The sequence below is a fragment of the Aspergillus niger genome, assembly GCF_000002855.4.
Source record: "Aspergillus niger supercontig An07".
NCBI classification, from domain to species: Eukaryota; Fungi; Ascomycota; class Eurotiomycetes; order Eurotiales; family Aspergillaceae; genus Aspergillus; species Aspergillus niger.
The window spans coordinates 2,289,776-2,309,225 of NT_166523.1; the positions used below are offsets into that span (position 1 = coordinate 2,289,776).

Consider the following 19,450-nt stretch of genomic DNA (forward strand, 5'->3'; position numbering starts at 1 on the left):
CTTGCTACACATGAAAGGGCACCTTCGAGAGGAGGCCTCAATTTGACGAGCCCAATGCTCGTATCGTCGTTCCTGTCGTGAGTGCTATGCAGATGTGGATGACGGGCTTCGAGGCTGGCTCTCGATGATCCCACTGCAATCATGTATCTCATGATGATTCCGAGTTTGTCCGTGCTGCGATCGCCCACCAGTTGTCTTTTTCATATCCCGACTCCAGGACATGACCTCCCGCCTTGTTGATATCCTGCTCGAGCTCCGACTCCTCATAAAGGTGGTAATACCGATGGAATACCTTTGGCTCGTCGGAAGGAGCGTCCGCGGAAGAGGTTCCCTTCATGACCCAGGGGACCATTATATCTTGCGGATCACCTTTGTCCCAACCTCGACGGCTGTTTTTCTGTTCCAGGGCCCAAGCATAGATCAGCGCTCTCCCACCCGGAGATTTTTTGGTGGCAGGTTTTAGCGTGCGCAGGATTTCACGAATAGCTTGGACCCTTCGATCAGGAGTGGAAAGGTGGTGGATAACGGCAATTGAAATGGCGAAGTCGAAGAAAGAATCCGGATGTGGGAGGTGGAGAATATCGGCTATGATGGTTGAGTGTGGCTGATGCTTTTGCGCAATTTGAGCCAAATTCGCGGATCTGGTATGGAATGATCAGCTTTGAAATACAATGGAAGGTGAATGCCTGCGCACAACGACAGAGAGGGGGAGGTTTCTTTTTTTTATCTTTTGGACAGGAATGACATGAGAATACCCATATACGAAATACAGTATATAGAAAGAAACAAAACTGAAATTGAAAGCCAATAGCCAAGACGAGACGAAATATTCCATGGCCGGGAGTGCAAGGGAGAGAAACATACCTATCGGAAGCAACAATAAAGACCTCACGGTTCACGGCCAAATACTTCCCATTGCCGCATCCCACATCCAAACCAACGGAACCGGGCTCTAAACCTCTGAGAAACTGTTCCACAATGGGCCAAGGCTGTTGAAGGGTTAACAGAGAATTCCGAGGTCGCAATTGAATTATCGAGGAGGGGTTGAATTCGGCGGAGTGAGAAGCAGTAGTACCTTGTAACGAGTGGAGGAAAAATGACTGGCAATTTGTTGGTACACTTCATGAACATTCTTCTCTTCGTACGCTTCCTGATCATCCGAGGGGACGTTTGCCAGGGCCGGAACATTCGGGGCAGCCATCGTGGTTGTTTTCTCTCTTGGTTTCCCACACTGATCCTCAGGAGACCCCTCCCACGATAGAGATTAACTGTGTTCCTACGAGACTTTGGGGGTCGTTCTCTAGATTATCGCACCCCGCCGTAGCCTAAGAAACAACTCGAACCTCTGAACTGCAGCGCGATGTAGAAGTAGATTGAATGATCGCGAGCTGAAAACGTGCAAAGAAACGGAATAAAATTGGATGTTTGGAGGAGGGGCCGATTTTCTACACACAAGACGTCATCTCGCTCTGTGTATGCTGTATGGTATCGGTAATTTCTAGGAGATACTGTATGTAATATTAATCATCAGGTAATCGAATACCGTACACCACGTGCTCATTGGCGGTTTGGCATCAAAGGAAGCAAACATCTCCACGATTTATCAGGAACATGGAGACTAGTAGCAATTCCCTTGCTTGTCAATTCTTCTCGGCGTTGATATCACCACCCATTGCTTCAAGCTTACTTCTAGCTTTCCTCCATCAGTGAAAGCGTCCTGATCTGGTCAGTATCATAATTCCCCCTTTCAGACCTTGTAAGCTATTCGGAATCCCACCTGTGGCCCCTCCCAATTCTGTACATTTTCCTATAATGGAAGCCCCTCGCGGGGCAGCTCAAAATATATGATTGATGTATAGCCTGACCCTGAATATTACTTGCAATTCACTGAGGGTTCCAAGTTCATTTATGTCTTCTTATTTCATCTTTCGAACATCCCTTTTTGGCACTACTTTATCTAATTCGTGAAGATAGAAAAGAATCAAGTTCCCCCTGGATTGCAATCGCGGACGGAGACAACGCAGTAGATCGTTGAGCTCTAAAAGCAGTCCAGATTCCACAATATCTCTTCTATCTCAGCCACGCTTGCTAGCTTAGGATTGCTCCAAAACCATGGCGTTTCAACCTACACCGGCGGACATTTCTGTCGCCATTACCACGCCCATGGCAAGCTCCAGTGCCGAGCCACGCTTGCTAACAGAGCGTCGTATCACTCCCACATGGAGCGTCTCGCAGCTCAAAGGCAAGCTGGAGACCATGACTGGCGTACCTCCCGGTAGCCAGCGGCTGCTTCTCAAGTCCCCAGGCCGTCCTGACCAATGGGTTGAAGGTGACGACTCCATCATTGGGGATTGGGGTTTGATGAAAGGTTGTGAGATTGAGGTAGGTCTTGTTCTTCTGTTCATCTCAATTTCCGGCATCCTCGGCTTTCCCAGCCTCTGGGATTATAGTTACTGGTTAAAGATCGGTTTTGATTGTCACCCGCTCAACGAATCCATGTCTTGCTTCTTTAAGACCTTGGTTTCCTTTTGTTCCACTCGGAGACACATCTCAACCAGGATTGCCGGTTCATACCATGAGCCTATACTCATGTCTCAACCTAGGTCCACGACACTCGGCCTCAATCAGCCCGGCCAAATTTCACCGACCTATCATCCGTCGAGAAATACGTCCTTCCTACATCCACCTACGAATCACTCTCGAACTCCGTCCTAGCATGGAAGAAGAACCAAAAACTTGGCCGGTTCGATCCAAACGCTCTAACCCCCGAAGAGTCGATCCGCCAGCAATCAGAGAGAGATGCGGCGGAGATTCAACAAAGAGGTGAGTAACAAGATATCCTCGACCTTGTTACCCGGGTCGGGGGAGTTGGGTCCGCGAACTTTCGATTCGAAAAGGATCAGTCCTGGGGTTTGAAGCAGAAGAATCCTAATGATTGTACGTATCTAGGTATTGCTATTGATAAACGTGCTATCGTCTTGCCCTCGTCCCCGCCTCATATCCGACGAGGAACGATTCGGTTTGTTGGTCCAGTGCCTACGATCCCTTTCCCGGGCGTGGACCCCAAGAAGGTGCAATTAGATTCCGAGGCTCTCCCTATCTGGGTTGGCATTGAGCTTGATGAGCCGTTGGGGAAGAACGATGGCAGCGTAGGCGGCCAAAGGTTCTTCACCTGCCCGAATAAGACTGGTGTTTTCGTGAAGCCTGAGAAAGTCGAGGTAGGAGACTTCCCGCCGTTGGAGTTGGATGACCTGGATGATGAAATCATGGAGGAGATTTGATACATTTCTTCCAAAGCGTCAAGTATGAACACACGGAACAACACAAAAGAAAGCAAAGCCTGCTACAATGTACTCCTAATCCTCCTCAAGTTACTCCGATAAATCTACAGCTCATGCCCTCTTGTTCAATGATAACCCACTATCCGCAAAAAAAAAAAAAAAAGGAGAAAATAAGAAAAGAACACGGGAGAAGAAAAGGATGGGGGACGAAGCCTTGAGGACGTAAGCAGACTTCCATCCCAACAATTTCACGTAAGTAGCGCTAATCCAGAGGTCAAAGCCCGGTGCTGGGCAGGATATAGGTGGTGAGTGTTTCAAGATGATAGGAGACGTATAGAGCGAACCCGGACACAACGTTTCATACGAGATCACGTTGCCTTACGTCCGCCTGCTTTCTGTTTGCCCTTCGGTCGGCCTTTTACGCCGGTCGGACGGCCAGTCGGGGTGCTGGAGTCCCCATCCATGGCACCGGGTTTGGTCGCCGACCCGGGAGCAGAGTCGTCGTTCTCCACCGGGACGCAGCCTTGAGTGAAGAACAGCCGGGCATCCTTATTCTGCGTATTGGCAAAACTGTAATAGTTGCCTGCAAACTCAATTAGAACTTCCATTGGTACGGGGCCACGTCTCCCATCTTGTCAAGGGAAGGTGTATACGGAGCTCACTCACCTCTCGGTACCTGGAAGACACACCCTTTGCCGGCACTGAAACGAACACCGGAGATGTCTACTTGAACCCGACCCTGGCAGATGTAGAAAACCATGTGCATCTTCTTGGAATTCTTGGGCTTCTTTACTCCTCCAGGCGGCAGTTCCACGATCCCAGAGCCCAAGAAAGGCGAACTGAGAAGTTTGGCGAACCGCCACGAGGAGTCCTTGACACTCCTTGTCTCCATCCCAGCAGGGGCGTACGCAAGGTCTACAAGCGAATGCGTTAGCACACGACAACCATAGTCAAAGGACAGTACATACCAACGATGTCCTCTTCTTCACCAACTGCCTGGGCTTCCTCGTCCCACCTCCTGATATAGCCATGCAGAATCCCGCTTTCCTTCTCCCAAGGATCAACATATCCGTCTTCTTCATCCGAGGAATCGTCGTTTTTACCCTTCCTTGATTTGGACTTCTTATTAGGGCGGCGCTTATTCGATTTCGGTTTCTCCGGTTCGAGTTCTTCCGTGCGAATAATCTCCTTGATGGTTGATAGCGGATACCGCTGGCCCTCCACAGCTTCACCATCGCCATAGACACATCGTTCATTTCGCCAGTATGCAAGAGGTCTTACAGAAACACGCCCGGATCTTGTATGGGTGGCAGCGCCTTCGGAAGGTACTTCGCGCTTCAGGATATATAGACTCCGACCCTTCAATGGCCCTGTGCGATTGACATAGTTCTCCACCACTTTGTCCAGCTCTGCATTGCCTGAAGGACTTGGGTTTTTATCAGCTTTGTCCGATACCCTAGGCCTTTTCGACGGCCGTTCTTTCTCCACTTCATTGCTAGACTTGCGTTGCGTTCGCGGCGGCCTCCCCGGACGTTTGCGTTTTTGTGCCGGCTGTTCTTCCTCAATCTCATGCTCCTGCGCGGCCGTGGATGCTCCGGCCCTTGCGCCTTTCACACCTCTAACAACCCTTGGAACGGGTTTGGCCTGTCCTCTCCTGCTGCGGGATTCTGACACGGTTACCGGCGAGTCCAGGTCGGCGCCAGTGTCGTCTTGTTCATCTGCATGGTCGTCCGTCAATGCATCATCGCCCGCAGTGAAGCTGTCAACGAAGTCGTCGTGTGTCTGTACAAATGAATGTCCGTTCTCGTCTGTGTTTAGCTGATTCTCAGCATCGCTATCGGAAAAGCCGGAGTCCATAGGCTCCTCTGTTGGTTCAGCATTAAGTTTGTTGTTCCGTGCACCATTGACGTGGTTCAGGACTGGTGGCGCATTGATGGAACGACTAGTAAGTGGAGATACATCTCGTCGTGATTCCCCCCTTGCACTTCCCAGACCCTTCCCGTCTGAGGGACTGGAAGACGGTTGTTCGCGTTGCGGACTTTGGGAGGATCGCAAGCCGGGAGTTCTCCGAGGTGAGCCAGTCAGCCCGGTCTTCATAGGAGAGCGCGCAACAGGAGGCGGGAAGTAAGAGCTTCGTCTGCTTTTGAGAAAATCGGTGGGGTTCGGACCATTTCCTGCCCGATAAATATCAGCGTTAGTATATAGCCAAAATGATGGCGAGCTGTGACACGAACGCACCTTCGTCTATAGACATGCCATCCGAACCAGTAGAATCCTCAGCTCGGTCACTGAAGCCATTCTCTTTTACGGGCGACGTCTCGGGCGAAGAGAATATACCATCAACTTCTTCCATTCCATATTCATCACGTTTCCCTTCCTTCAACATTAACCCGGTGCGCCTGTGAAAGTCGCCTGCATCAGTCTCCCGAGATTATAATGGATGGAAGCGACTGGAATGGGAGCAGGGGATAGAAAAAAAAAATACTAAACAGGGGCGATCAATGAGACATGGCATCGATGATACCGACCTTCCAGCTTTGCCGACATTGGCATAATCATACTCGCGAGCCTTCGCAGGGCCCCGGGGAGCCATTGTTCCGAAGATTCGGGAGCTGTATGCGGCAGCTTTGAGGGAGGCAACGAGAGGGGTCCAGTGGTGGTAAAGACGCGTACGGACCGGGCTGGATGCGCGGGGAATCTGCCGTGCCAAACGTAAGTAGGCGACTGTAGGAGTTCACCGTAGTTGCAATTTAACGGAGAGGGGAAAGAAAATCCCAGGTCTTGGGGATGGCGAATGAATGCTGCGGAGGGGAGTTGGAATCCGTGAGGGCGGCGAACAAACACGCGCGGAAGCGCCGCTAGTCCGGAACCGTTTGGGACGCGTCCATCTTTCACTTTCAACATTCATCTTTAGTTGCACTCCCCGACTACACCCTTCCTTCCTTTTCTCGCTTGTCGTGATCACAACTCCCGTCTGAAATCAACAGAAGTATGGGCGAATCTGCAGGCATCTCCACTGCCCCTCTCCAGGGGGAGTCTCCCACTACTGCAACAGGCCTCTTCATCCCTCCAAGTATAGATCACTCTCGGCTTTTCGCCGGGGAGTCCTATTCTTACTATTCACCCTGTCCTCCCGTCATTGCAACCTCCAAAGTTAATGAACCTACTACGAACTCTTCACCAAATTACCTTATCTTGGGTGTAGACGAGGCCGGACGCGGTCCAGTTCTAGGCCCCATGGTCTACAGCGCCTTCTACTTGCCCCAAGATCTGCACCATACTCTCTTGACTCGTGACTACAGCTTCAACGACAGCAAAGCCCTCACTCCCGGCGTACGCGCTAATCTCATGAAGCTACTATGTACCCCGGGAAATCCCTTACACGAATCCTGCGGATGGGCCGTGAAGCTACTATCAGCGCGTGACATCTCGTCCGGTATGATGCGGCCTGGAACGGGAGCTTATAACCTGAATGCGCAAGCAATGGATGCTACCATTGAACTCATCCGTGGAATCATTGAAGATCGCAACATGGACGTGCGAGAGGTCTACATCGATACGATTGGAAACCCCGCAACCTACCAACAGAAACTCGAGAAGATATTTCCATCACTCAGAATCACCGTGGCGAAGAAGGCCGACTCGTTATATCCGTGCGTGAGTGCTGCAAGTGTTGCTGCCAAAGTCACCAGAGACGTCGCATTAGATCTCTGTCATCAAGCTATATACGAAGACACCCATGCGGAAGATTCACCGAGGGCGGTGGTGCCGCAGAGTTGGGGAAGCGGCTATCCCTCTGATTCAAAGTGTGCCAATTGGTTAAAGAAAAACATGGATCCGATTTTCGGATGGGGCAACGAATGCCGATTCAGTTGGGGCACCGCAAAAGAGTTGCTCGAGTTGAAGGGAAGGCCAAAGGTCGATTGGCCTGGAGAAGAAGAAAATACGCAGCTCAGGGACTTCCTCTTATCTTCGACCAGTAACACTACAAAAGCTCAGCATGAGTTGCTGGAATGGTACGGGGCAAGGTCCACAGAGGTCCTCTCTTAGCCAAACATGAGTTTATCCTTTATCAAGCGCAGATGCAGAGTTGACGGAATAATGACCAAATGATACCCACTTTCTTTTGCAGTGTGAATGCCCTTGAATTCAGTGGAAGCATATGAGCCTGATGTGTCATTTTGCACTAATGTGCAAGTTGAAACAGACAGAATATAGCGTTTCGTAACATTAAAAGGGATAGCTTGGGGATGATAAGTCATTGGGTATCTAAATTAGGTACGAGAAGACGGCTGTGTGAGGCACAGGAGGCTTCCGAGGTAAAGCAAAATGCTAGCAAAGATGGCAGAAACATCTGACGCTGGCAGGACACAGCGAACATCACAGTGTTGTAGTCGAGAAGTAGTAGTTGTCCCAGAGATACTCGTAATCCTCAATGACACTGCCTACCAAATCAAGCAGAGGTTTGCCCCTCATTTTGCCGGTCAACCCTTTCAACCAGGATCTATGTAAAAGTTAGTACAATACTTTAACTCCTTATCAGTAGTTTGGGAAGGGCTAGAGTGCCATACTTGGTAATATTCTCATAGAAAGCCCCGCGCATAAACCACCAACCCATCGCCCAGCCTCTCTTCCTTAGTTCCTCCCGCTCCAGCCCGGTCAATCCCCGAAGGCCGCCTGCGACTCTTTCGCGAAGATCAGCTTTGGCTAGTTGTCGACAGCCATACTCCATGCCAAAACCGATAAGCCAGGGTTTCCAACTCCGCCTGTCTTTGCAGTATCGTTGCAGCATGAGCGCATAAACTACTGGTCGGAGGATGTATAGAATCTCAGCAAACTGGCCCTGGCCAGTGACTCGGTGCAACAGCATTTTCGGTGGCTTGATATCGTCGGCCGTAAGAACTTTGGATATCAAGTAGTTTGAAAGGTCATCCACATTAGGCAGAGAAGGAAGCGACAGCCCTGTGCGAGGCATAGTCCAGCACAGATCCGACGACCGTTCGCTAATAGGGGTCTGCATGCCATTCCAGTCGCTACTGTCCTCTTCTTCCAGCGATCTGGGATCTACTTCCCGCTCAGGAAGTGGAGGGCTGACCAATGGTCTAGAGTTGGTGAGACGAAGGAGTAACAGGCGACAGATCGCCTTAGCGGCTTCGATTAATACGACGACACGCCAGCGCACCTTCTCACCACGACGCCGAGCCGCCATCTCCCACAGCAGTTCTGTATATTGGATCATCTGTAATGCGAGGGCGATTCTCTGATACAGTGAAGAGTGGGAGGTCCAATACTTCGTGTAGCGCGCATGAGGTGATGGTGTAGGCCGCGGGATTGTTGACGGTAACCTAGAAATGACTCGCGAAACCAGAGAGTCATGGTAGAGTGACAGAAGCTGTACCCCTGAATGCACTTTTCACAGAAGTCAGAATCAAGCGAATGGCTTCCTTGTCTAGAAGATCACCATTAGAAACACTTGAATAACGTACCGCACTCTGAGCTTATCTCCGAATCTCGGTATCTCCCTGCACACGGTTTCAGCCTTTCATTTCCTCGACCAAATTCCTGTACTTCAAGCTTCATGCACTAACCCGGGATGATGTATGTTAGAGACCTCAACGCGGACTCTACTTGGCTCACAGAGCTAGCATTCTTCGTCACGAACTCCTCGTACAGTGGGAGCCACTTGGAGGGTTGCAACAGTGCGGCAGGTATCGGATTTTGGGCACGCCATGAGGATTCCATATTCAAGCGAAAACCATGCAAAGATAGGGGTAAGCTTGATGTTTTCAGTATCAAGAAGTGTCAGGCAAAGAAATGACTCTAGGTCCCAACAAGCGTTCCCAGTCGTGTCAGCTGGGCTGGGAGAACCACTTTATCTACGGCGTAAGCTAGTTACGGGTGGGTAAGGAGAGGTAGGCCGAGGTAGGCACCACGGTAGCGGCTAAGGCACGTGTCGGGAGCTTGCCAAGAAATGCAATACATAGTACAATACAATGTTTAATAGACAGTGACTTGGACAAACAAACGGCAATGTTTAGACTTATTGGAAGCCACTGTAGGGGAAACCCCGGCATCTATTTACTGCCTAGCCAGCTTTTTCAGAAGCTCCCCTGTAAACCAAAGCGCAGCCCTTAATTACACTGTTTTCATTCATCTGCAAACTTCCAGAGACCACCCGGGCGCATTGCCTCTCGATATCGGTGTCGCACCTTCTCCCTTTCAATTTCCCTTGCCTCCTCATGATCACGCTGCAATTCCTGTGTATCGGGCATATCTGTGCGCCAGTATCCAGGTGGCGATCCTGATCGCTGGTGGTGATGCCTATGCTTCCCAAATCGATTGGCAATAAGCCTGGCGCTCGCCTCTTGCAGAAGGCTCTCCCGATCCTCTGTGCTTAGTTTATCGAGTATATGTCTTTCTTCTCCCAAATAGTCCTCCAGAATCTTCCGCTCTTCCTGTTCTCTGTCCTTGTTAGAGGTTGCGTTCGTCGGAAGACCGCCCAGGCGTGCCATGGCATTGAACTTGCCTCCGCAGCAGCCAGGGCGCATACAACCCTTTGCACACTTGCGCTCGTCCGTGGTGCGGATGACACTGCTAAATGCAAAATCTACCCCTTGATTATAATTTGGATTAATTTTGAAATGGCTGAGTTCGAGACAATGCAGCGGCAAAGCTCTATATTGTATACGCGTGGCGTTCTCCTCTATCCGTTGTGCTTCGCTGCCCGAAGACGAGGTGGCCTGAGTGGTGTCATGTTGAGTATCAAGTTTCGAACCCCCCTGCATATTTTCTGACTTAGCATTTGCCTGTATTCTCCTGCTATTTTCGGATATATGTGACAAAGGTCGTCCAACAGAAGAGGGGGAGCTTTGCACTGTGCGACCCCTTGTAAATTCGCTAATTGTACTTTTGGGCTGGAGTTGTTGCTTCGCAGGTACCGGTCCTTCAAGAAGCCCCTCCAGTCGCTGTACGGCAGATTGGCCTTCCTTGCCTGGATCTGAACGTGGCGTCCTAGCTTCAGATGCCGACGTGTCAAATCGATTTGGTGTAGCGGCTTCCGCGTCATTCTCTTCGCCATCCTCAGCCATCGCCGAGATGGAGTATTTAGGTCTTGGTTTTGACCCCTTCGCGGCTGCTGTGCCTAACTGTTGGTCATATCTATTGGTGCTCGTGTTGCCATCGACTGATTGCAGTACCGTGGCTCGTCTCGAAAATGAATCAACTGTTGCTGGGGGCAGGTCTTTGCATCTGGTTTCAATCGCTGGTGAAGCCGCTCGCTGGGAGCTAATTCCCTTATACTTCTTTCTCTTAGTTGGCGTTTCAACCATGACACCAACCTCATCTAGGTCCTGGGTTCCAATAGCCTCGCAACTAGACAATGGCCTCCCCGAAGGGCTGGATGATAAGCTCTCCTCTTTGATTGAAATAGGCTGGCTTGGGCCACTGTAATTATGGATAATGACATGGTCATGAATTGCTGGGGATATCTGATGAGGCGGTTGTGATGCTGAACGTTTCCGTTTGATAGTTGCGGCCGGAGCAGTTGCACTCTGAGCTGCAGCCGGCTCCCTTCGCTCGTCGTCATTTGAAGATCTATCATAAGCACCTACTCCTAAAGTATGCAAAATAGGGGCGGAAGCTCCTCGTAAAACTGGATGAATGGCCGATTCTGAAGATTTTAGTGGAGTAGGTGTTGATAAATCAGTGAACAAGCTTGAATGTTCTTCACAGCCGTTTGTCTTAGCCCGCTGAAATTCAACTGCTTTCCCATCGAGTACCAAGGTGAAGTTGTCGCGGTCGAGGCTCTTTCTCCAATGCATCAACTTTTTTTTGTGACGTTTGACTTGTTTTCGAAGTTCGCCAGAGGCTTTCATAAGCGTCTGAGCTTCTCTGTAGAGCGCGACATACAGATCCCTCACAGGCGTTATCTCAGTAGAGCTGAAGCCCTCGGAGTCCATGCGATTGGCACATATACGATCTATAGCACGATGCGGCGCGTACGTTGCCTCCAGTTCGAGGGACTTCTGAGCAGTAACTTGGTCTTCAGTGAAGCCAACATCCCCGAGACGTAGCTCGTTCCGTAGGAGAGTAACCTCATCCTTCAAGGCGGCCATTTCAGCATCCGTTCTTTTTCGTGCTTCATCTGCAGCTCTAACCCTCTCCTCGGCCGCCTGCACCTTCGCGTCTCGAAGAGCAAGTTCTTGTTGAATGATTTCGTAGGCATCTTTGAAATAATCGCCAAAGGCTTGGGTAACAGAAGCTTGGAGCTGTTTAAGGACCTCCATTGATCCAAGCTTATGCTCACATACAGGGAGGTCTCCCCGAGGTACGGAGTAGCATAGGGCGGCTATGACACGCGACTTTGACGCGTATACTAGATAGATACCCGCAGTAATACTAGTAGTTCCCCGGTTGTATGGAGCACGGAGGACCGCTCTAATACCTCGGCACGTACCGTATCGTTCGAGACATCGGTCCACCATAAGTACCGTATCAATCACTCTCAGATAAGCCTCCGGCCTGACATTATCAGGCGCATAGGAAGTGGTACTCTCCCTCTCAAGAGTGCGTTCATCCAGCAAGCACTGGCTTGTGCAGTCAGTTGTGCCGAGTTTCATGAATGCCTTTACCCCAGCATTGCCTTCTCAATCTCAGAATGCCAAAGAGGCGCAATGTTGAAGTTCTCCCTCCGCCAAAGCGTCTCCGCATGACCCCCAGCGGCCATCTCGATCACATATCCACACTAAGTGACGAGCTCCTACTTCATATACTGTCTTTTCTTCCTCTCCCCGCTCTGCTAGTCTGCCAACAGTATGTCCTCCTCAGTTCAGAGTGCCGGCTTCAAAGCTCATTACTTCTCCCCACATAGACTCTCGCGTCGGTTCCATGTCTTAGCTGGAGATTCGGAGCTCTGGAAAAGGCAGTATTATTCTCGATGGGTACGGCCTCGAGCGCGTCGGTTACCAAATGCTAAGCGTGCACACTTATCCCGATCTGAAATCGAGTATTCGCCTAGAGTGTCTACCTGGCTTGACCACAGTCACCTGGCAAAGGAAGGAGTAGCCACGAATTGGAAGCGACAGTATCGTCTCAGACACAACTGGTCAAAGGGAGTCTGTCGGGTCACAGAGATCGAGTTTCAACAACCACTTCGTCGACAGATGCTAGTAACCTTTTGTGCTGGTATCGTGCTTACAGCAGATTTAGATCACGGCCTAAGAGCTTGGGCCGCCGGGAAGCCTGGACAATGCCTAGCAAGGTCTCCTTTGACAAAATCGCCGTCGCGATCGTTACCCGCTCCTACAGCAATGGCGGCTGCAACGAGCGGTCCACAGCAGAGCTTAATAGATGTCACAGTTGGTTTTGAGGATGGCCGTCTCGGTGTCTATACTCTAGACACAACAACTTTCTGGATTGAAACGCGCTTTTCCTACGTTGAATGCACCGGTGAAGCCATCACGGCAATGGCCTTGTGCTCCCCTTTCCTCCTTTTAGTCTCTCAACGCAAGGTTCTATCTCTGTATGAAACAATCACAGACGAGGACGGTTCTTCTGTAACCCCACAGCTACTGACTACTCTCAAGGCGGACAGTATATTGGAGCCATTATCTCTATCTATCCGCGCTGCGGGTCCCAAGATAGTAGCGGCTATAGTGTACAGTTTTTACCATATAGGCTGCGGCTGGTCGCTAGGTATTCAAGAACTGCAATTCGGCTTGGACGGTCAGCAGCTGAGTTCTCGGCTTGCTACCACAGTCGACTGCCAATACGGGATTGTGTCCCCAACATCTCGCAGCCGGTCAAAAAGGGACTATCGCACCACACATGTGGTAGGCTCCGGAAATGAGCTAAATTTCAGGCCATCCGGACCTTCAATATCACACTGTGAGCCACCAACCTCGGTGTCCTATTCTCATCCTTACCTTTTGACGTCGCACGCGGACAATACCTTGACTCTGTACCTTGTGGTCTCCACTTCGACAAGCCTTTCTGTGACAAGCTGCCAGCGTCTCTGGGGCCATACATCGTCAGTCTCAGCCGTGCAGGTTAGCGATCGTGGTAAGGCAGTTTCGGTGAGCTCTAGAGGAGACGACATCAGAATATGGGAACTTGAATCTTTGGTTTCTTCGCTCGGAGGGCACAAGGCGTTAAAGGATGGGAATAGCATCCGAGTCAGCCCGGGAAACAGGGCAGATCAACGACCTGATAGCCTTGACTTAGTGTCGGAGTCTTCTCACGGTCAACTCAACGCGGCCCGATCAAGCTCGGTGGACAATAGCTACAGGTCAACGAGGATGCACAATTGTATTGGCTTCGACGATGAGCGAGTCCTTCTGCTTCGCGAAAAGGAAGCTGGGACGCAGATGCTCGAATTATATGACTTCACGTGAAATACAAAATTTGTAATGAAACAATATATAGATACCATAGATTAGTGTGCATGCTTGGTCAGAAAAGCCTTTGCGAGCCATTTGCTATCGAAAGGTCTGACTATGTCGCCAATAAACTGTCCAACGCCTGTTCAAGAAGAGCTATTCATGGCAACAGCAAGCAGAAAAATGAGGAAACCGAGGAGTAAGCACAAGCCGTTCTAGATCGACATGGGAAACCTCAAGGTGCAACCAAGGTGTCCGGTCCGGAGAGGACCTTGGGAGGGAGCCATAAGAGTCACGACGTAGTTTAAAGCGCTATCATCCTGCCCCGAACTGAAGGACGGTTTCCCTCCCCCTATCTCCCTTTCTCCCGCGGTCATGTTAGATGTTATTTGCAGTTCGACGCGAGCGGCCTACTAGGGGCTGTCTCATCACTTTGTCCACACTTCTACCCTTTGAAAAATGGTTGCGCAAACACTTGCTAATTAAAAGGCATCAAATCATGAAGCACCTGGTGCGAAATGGCTTTCAGCGTCTGATGAGCGTGTTGCCTAGGTTCAGTCTGCTTTCGTCCTTGTTGTCGCGAGGGGAAAGCATGAGTATGTACCAATCTCACGAGGTCTTTTAGGGCCTCGCCAAAGACCTCTCTTCTTCCTCATTGTGACGGCTGCGATCGCCACCACATGTACGGCATAATGGCGGATCGCTAAACGCTACCTGGAAAAGCTAAGTAAGACTTGGCTTAAGGGCACAGCATGGGTGTGGGTATGGCGCGAAAAGCCAGGATCAAACCCAGGTCTGGAAGCGGGCAGCTGTTGTGTGTTGCGGCCTCCCGGGCGTTAAAGCCCTGCAGGAACCACGGGAAGCGCTCCCCCGCACCGACTGTCCGCATATCTGATTTATTTTTCCTTCTGGCTATTATTTATCGGCGCTAGCAAGAAATCCCTACCTAAATTTCTGATCGCCCAGTTTCCACCCCCCTCTCAAACCCTCACCTGGCCATCATCATTCTCTCTCTCTCTCTTACCTCCTCACTCCAAAAGTTCTTTACCAGTTTCACCTACATCCTATATCCACAATGAGTTTCCAAGCTGGAGGTCGTGGCTGCTTCAACTGTGAGTCCCTCCCCCCGCTCTGTTCCGTCGATGGTCAAACCTGTGCCCTTCGATTCTGTCATGCACCTTGTGTGCCTCCATTCCCGCAGCTCCAGCCGAGAGAGGGAAAAAAAGTTTCCTTGATTACCATGATATGATTTCCCATCATCCACCGAGTTTTGCTTTATGTCCTCAGTTAAAAGCTGAGATCTTTTGACCTTCCATGACCATCTATCCGTCCCCATTTCTCTCATAGCGAATGATCCTGTCGTCTTAGCGCGGTGGTTACCATCCCTGGCGAAGCGAATCTCTGGATTGGTACGGAAAAGCTAACAAGAAATCTTCATTCATTTTAGGCGGTGATGCTTCCCACCAGGTAAACCTTTCCCTGTCACCATCGTCTCCTCAGAGCATCCTCAGTCAGCTTTTTTTTTTCTTTCTTTCTTTCTGGGGTTGTGCCTATAATCATGGTTTGGCAACGTTCTAATCTCTACAGGCCCGTGACTGTCCCAAGAAGGGCACTCCCACCTGGTATGCTTAACTTGCACTGTCCATTTTCCTCTTGTTGTAAACATTATTGACTAAACTCGATAGCTACAACTGTGGTGGTATGTCTCCCGACCTTGTCTCCTCTACATTAGTGTCCAATCTCCCTATCCCTTCTCGTTCACTGGCCTATTTTCATTGCGCCTTTTTCCGTTGATCCTCAGCCACTCTATCTAACCGCACCTTGGTACCATTACAGGACAGGGACACGTCAGTAAGTCAAACCAGCGAATTCTCCAGTTGCTTCTCCGTCTTTTCATTATGCTTTTTCCTTTTTCTTTCGGAGATGCTAAGAAGCCTATCATCCAGGCCGTGAATGCACTGTAGCTCCCAAGGAGAAGTCCTGCTACCGCTGCGGTGGTGTGGGCCACATCTCCCGCGAGTGCCAGGCTAGCCCCGCCGAGGGTTTCGGTGCTGCTGCTGGTGGTGGCCAGGAGTGCTACAAGTGCGGCCGTGTCGGTCACATTGCTAGGAATTGCCCTCAGAGCGGCGGCTACAGTGGTGGCTTTGGCGGTCGTCAGCAGACTTGCTACTCTTGCGGTGGTTTCGGACACATGGCTCGCGACTGCACCAATGGTCAGAAGTGCTACAACTGTAGGTTACCGCTCCCTTCACAATCCCTCAGGTTCAGACACGCTAACAATATGCTTCTAGGCGGTGAGGTTGGCCACGTCTCTCGCGACTGCCCTACGGAGGCCAAGGGCGAGCGGGTGTGCTACAACTGCAAGCAGCCTGGCCACGTCCAGGCCGCTTGCCCTAACTAATTAGTTGATCTGCATGCTGCATCGTTTGTCTTCTGTCGCGCTATCATACGCGAGACCAGGATATCGGGATGACCTTTATCGCGCTCACCGTGATGATCTACAATCTCTTTACCCCGTTTTCTCTGGTCTAATGCACGACTTGGCTTGCGAGCCTGTCTCTGATTGACTTCCTCCGCCGGCTGACAAAGATATCCAAAATGATATCCAGTTATCATGGAATCACACGGATGAAGTCCGGTGTTCCAAACAATAAAAGCGGGAGAATCAGTTTGCAAGACTGATAAGTGGTGGCCTGGGTTTGCGGGTGGGCAAACATGTGAAATCTTGTGTAATGCGGAAGAAAACTTGTCCACAAAACTAGCATATGAAAGCAATCTCAATTCCACGGTTCCATCTTAGTCGGGCCTTTGCCTGCTCGGCCTAGCCCTCCAGGGAAACGTTGCGGGAGTATTCTTTATCTGTCAGAGAGGGTGGAAACAATCTTTTTTTTTTGTGATCATTTTCAGTACTCCGTAGCATCAGCATACTTGCAGTAGAACTTCCATTGATTTAAGCACCCAAATGCGAACATTAATCTATCGGTCGCGGATTATGGAAATACGATCATTCAAACGGACGTTCAAGAACTGCAGCTGCACATCATGGCTCTCTTGAAGCGAGGGACATCCCCACAAAAGCGTTCCTCTTCATCATGATTCTGCCCCCATTCTTCATTGAAGGGATTAAGTGCCATATGCATCACCCTTCCGAGTACTTCTCGGTCTCCGCGGCGTTCAACACGCTCAATAACTTCATCGAGGATCCAGCCTCGAGGCAAAAACTATAAAGACATATCCACCCATTAGTGTTGTGACGGGCCAGCAGCGAAACCGGTAATGATAGGCTTACCTTTGGGTTTGTATTCTTCATGATCTTTTGTCTTTCCATGTCTTGATCAACGCCCCAGTCTTCTATAATGCGTTGTCTCCACTTGTCAAGCCAATCTCCGACTCGTTGCCTCGCGGAATCCTCGGTGTATCCAATGCCACCATGCCCTTCGTTGTGAAAGAAGATAGACGCTGTTTTCTCTCTCATCTCTTTGGTCTCTATATCCGACAGCGATACGCTTGACAGTCTCCGGAAAAAGTGGTTGAAGTCTAATTCCAAAGCCTCCAATGTATCGAGAAGTTCAGAGAACAATACTTGAAAGTCAGTTTCCTTCTGGCTCCGCAAGCCTAACCTGTTGCTCATGAGGCGTTTGTATTCGTTCAGGAAAACCATCCTGAACTCCTTGCCTGTTCGGTCAATGACCTTCTCCGCACGTTGGATAATGGCAGGCGCAACTTCCTCTGTTACACCATCCTTCACAAACTCTTCTTTATCAACGTCTTCACCTGCACCAATGAGTTCCCCGAGTGACTCGCCGAGCCTAACCAGATTCCACCAGATAATGGTAGGTTGGTTCTTGTAACAATATCTTAGGAGGTGATCATCATGGTTAGGTGTGTACTGAGGATCAAAGTTGTCCATGAACGCGAATGGGCCATAATCTAGTGAAAGGCCGTAGATGGAGGTATTGTCAGTGTTCAACACCCCGTTCATAAATCCATATGCTTGCCAAGCAGCAACGGTTTTAGCATTCCGTCGTGCAATTTCACGGTACAACCTTGCAAACCGATTCTCTTCCGAGCCTGGAGGCCCTTCAACTTGGTCCCAAGACACATGTCTGGGGGGGTTGTCTACAACTTCAGATGACTGACTCTGGTCCAACGGCAGCATAGCGGGTAAAGCCTCCCAGCCCTGGAACACCTCCTCGGCGATATACGTCGCCAAGTGTCTAATTAGTTCTCGGTCTCCTCGCGCCCGTAGGAGGTCAAATGTTCCGATCCTCAGCCACGATTCAGCAAATCGAGCAACTATAGCTCCGGGCTCAATGCGTTCGCGCAACACCTTCGACTGAGGCAATAGAGTTATAGACAAAGCTCGAGTGGTTGGAACACCAAGTGCAGAAAGGGCTTTACTCGCAGTTAGTCGAGGCTTCCCGATTAGGACATGCGGAAGCAATACCTTCTGATACTATGTATTCTCTGATACTAGAACGAAGCACAGCCTTTCCATCGGCGAAGCGGGAATAAGGAGTCCGCCCTGCACCTTTGAGTTGTAACTCATAGCGGGTACTTGTTTTCGGGTTTGTAGTTTCGAAGAGGCTGATTGCACGCTGGAAAACCAATCTTTAAGCTCTATCAATGAAAATTCGCATCTAGAAGCAAGTACTTACTCCATCGCCGAGTTGCCCAGCCCACGAGCCGCTGCGAATTGTCAATGTCGAAGAGCAAAGATGTTTACTATCAAGAAACGTACAATTGCCATCCTTAAAGTTATTAGTGAATGCTCATCTCGGTCCAAGAGATTGATAGGTCTTCAACGTCTCTCACCTCCATAACATTGTGCCCAAGGATATATGCCACCCTCATTTTCATCCCAGTAAAAATCATTTCCCGCAACTAAAGCCTTGAACTTGGGGGAAAGCTCTTCACCGGGCTTTAGACCAAGGTCTTTCATGGCCTTTTGACTGACCCCCAGAAGTTCGCTCTCCTCCGCCGGCTCAGGTCTGACAAAGGTATATAGCGCACCTCTTACTAACCGTGGGCCGAGTGTCTCACGGGGAGCCCGATGTGACGCCTCAGGGGTCTCAAAAGCTGGGTCGGGAGGAAGCTTGGAAGTGAAGATATTGGATTTGGGGAGTTCGGCCAACGAAAGCCCTTCGTTGGTATCGGAGAGCTGCGACGCCATTTGGGTTAAGCGATTTCGACTGATCCGCGTTGGGTAGAGGGTACTGCGGGCCAACATATAACGGGCGCGGAGAAGGCCAGGATGAGCGACAAATAAGCCCATGGAAGACCTAAAACAGTGAGCGAGGGATATGTCAGGTATATACGGGCCCTCGACAAGCTACCTAGGCAAATAGGAAGACGGTTTTTACCGGGTTCTATAAGAATAATTTGACTATTACCCCAGTGTAGCTGTTAAGTTTAGTCTCTCACTTGATCAATTAGTTAGTTAGCCAACTAGTTACTCTGTATTTGCAGTTGACACGGGTCGTTTTAAGTAAGCCGGCGAGGCGAGACTGGGCTATGACATCATTCCCCTCAACCCGTTCCGCCTACCGATCCCGCATTTGACTGCCATTTGATGGACTACACGCTGATCAGTTATCAGATTGACTAACACAATGTCTATCAATGTAAATAGAATCTCGTCGTCGGACAATGATAGGGGGGGAGGGGGGAAGGGGGGGCGCGAGCGGAGGGTTCAGAGGTTCAGGACACGCGCAGCGCGGGATGAAGCTGGATGGCTTGTGGAGCCGGAGCTGATCCGATCAAGATCCTAATACATCATCCGTCCTGCACCCA

At 50.2% G+C, this 19,450-nt stretch overlaps 9 protein-coding genes across 9 annotated transcripts; 4 read left to right on the plus strand and 5 right to left on the minus strand.

Annotated features, from left to right (window-relative positions):
• Positions 1–148: 148 nt before the first annotated feature.
• Positions 149–1,201, minus strand: An07g10200 (uncharacterized protein; the record flags this gene model as incomplete). The annotated part of the gene is made up of 3 exons (XM_001392058.3): positions 149–641; positions 865–989; positions 1,076–1,201. The coding sequence occupies 3 exons, from the start codon at positions 1,199–1,201 to the stop codon at positions 149–151; spliced, it is 744 nt and encodes a 247-aa protein (XP_001392095.1).
• Positions 1,202–2,112: 911 nt separating this feature from the next.
• An07g10210 (uncharacterized protein) lies at positions 2,113–3,281 on the plus strand (the record flags this gene model as incomplete). Its single annotated transcript, XM_059748746.1, has 4 exons — positions 2,113–2,382; positions 2,604–2,823; positions 2,950–3,056; positions 3,090–3,281. The coding sequence occupies 4 exons, from the start codon at positions 2,113–2,115 to the stop codon at positions 3,279–3,281; spliced, it is 789 nt and encodes a 262-aa protein (XP_059603846.1).
• A 368-nt stretch (positions 3,282–3,649) lies between these two features.
• Positions 3,650–5,874, minus strand: An07g10220 (uncharacterized protein; the record flags this gene model as incomplete). The annotated part of the gene is made up of 5 exons (XM_001392060.3): positions 3,650–3,864; positions 3,948–4,196; positions 4,250–5,455; positions 5,520–5,680; positions 5,810–5,874. 5 exons carry the CDS (start codon positions 5,872–5,874, stop codon positions 3,650–3,652), a joined length of 1,896 nt encoding a protein of 631 aa, XP_001392097.1.
• A 398-nt stretch (positions 5,875–6,272) lies between these two features.
• An07g10230 (uncharacterized protein) lies at positions 6,273–7,331 on the plus strand (the record flags this gene model as incomplete). Its single annotated transcript, XM_001392061.1, has 1 exon — positions 6,273–7,331. One exon carries the CDS (start codon positions 6,273–6,275, stop codon positions 7,329–7,331), a length of 1,059 nt encoding a protein of 352 aa, XP_001392098.1.
• A 330-nt stretch (positions 7,332–7,661) lies between these two features.
• Positions 7,662–9,023, minus strand: An07g10240 (uncharacterized protein; the record flags this gene model as incomplete). The annotated part of the gene is made up of 4 exons (XM_001392062.3): positions 7,662–7,785; positions 7,853–8,690; positions 8,768–8,803; positions 8,870–9,023. The coding sequence occupies 4 exons, from the start codon at positions 9,021–9,023 to the stop codon at positions 7,662–7,664; spliced, it is 1,152 nt and encodes a 383-aa protein (XP_001392099.1).
• A 404-nt stretch (positions 9,024–9,427) lies between these two features.
• An07g10250 (uncharacterized protein) lies at positions 9,428–11,899 on the minus strand (the record flags this gene model as incomplete). Its single annotated transcript, XM_001392063.3, has 1 exon — positions 9,428–11,899. One exon carries the CDS (start codon positions 11,897–11,899, stop codon positions 9,428–9,430), a length of 2,472 nt encoding a protein of 823 aa, XP_001392100.3.
• A 38-nt stretch (positions 11,900–11,937) lies between these two features.
• On the plus strand, positions 11,938–13,672 carry An07g10260 (uncharacterized protein; the record flags this gene model as incomplete). Its single annotated transcript, XM_059748747.1, has 2 exons — positions 11,938–12,092; positions 12,151–13,672. The coding sequence occupies 2 exons, from the start codon at positions 11,938–11,940 to the stop codon at positions 13,670–13,672; spliced, it is 1,677 nt and encodes a 558-aa protein (XP_059603847.1).
• A 1,060-nt stretch (positions 13,673–14,732) lies between these two features.
• An07g10270 (uncharacterized protein) lies at positions 14,733–16,058 on the plus strand (the record flags this gene model as incomplete). Its single annotated transcript, XM_001392065.3, has 7 exons — positions 14,733–14,769; positions 15,105–15,124; positions 15,245–15,279; positions 15,343–15,356; positions 15,494–15,508; positions 15,604–15,888; positions 15,949–16,058. 7 exons carry the CDS (start codon positions 14,733–14,735, stop codon positions 16,056–16,058), a joined length of 516 nt encoding a protein of 171 aa, XP_001392102.1.
• A 619-nt stretch (positions 16,059–16,677) lies between these two features.
• On the minus strand, positions 16,678–18,830 carry An07g10280 (uncharacterized protein; the record flags this gene model as incomplete). The annotated part of the gene is made up of 6 exons (XM_001392066.3): positions 16,678–16,878; positions 16,947–18,052; positions 18,105–18,255; positions 18,316–18,346; positions 18,399–18,408; positions 18,473–18,830. 6 exons carry the CDS (start codon positions 18,828–18,830, stop codon positions 16,678–16,680), a joined length of 1,857 nt encoding a protein of 618 aa, XP_001392103.3.
• Positions 18,831–19,450: the final 620 nt, after the last annotated feature.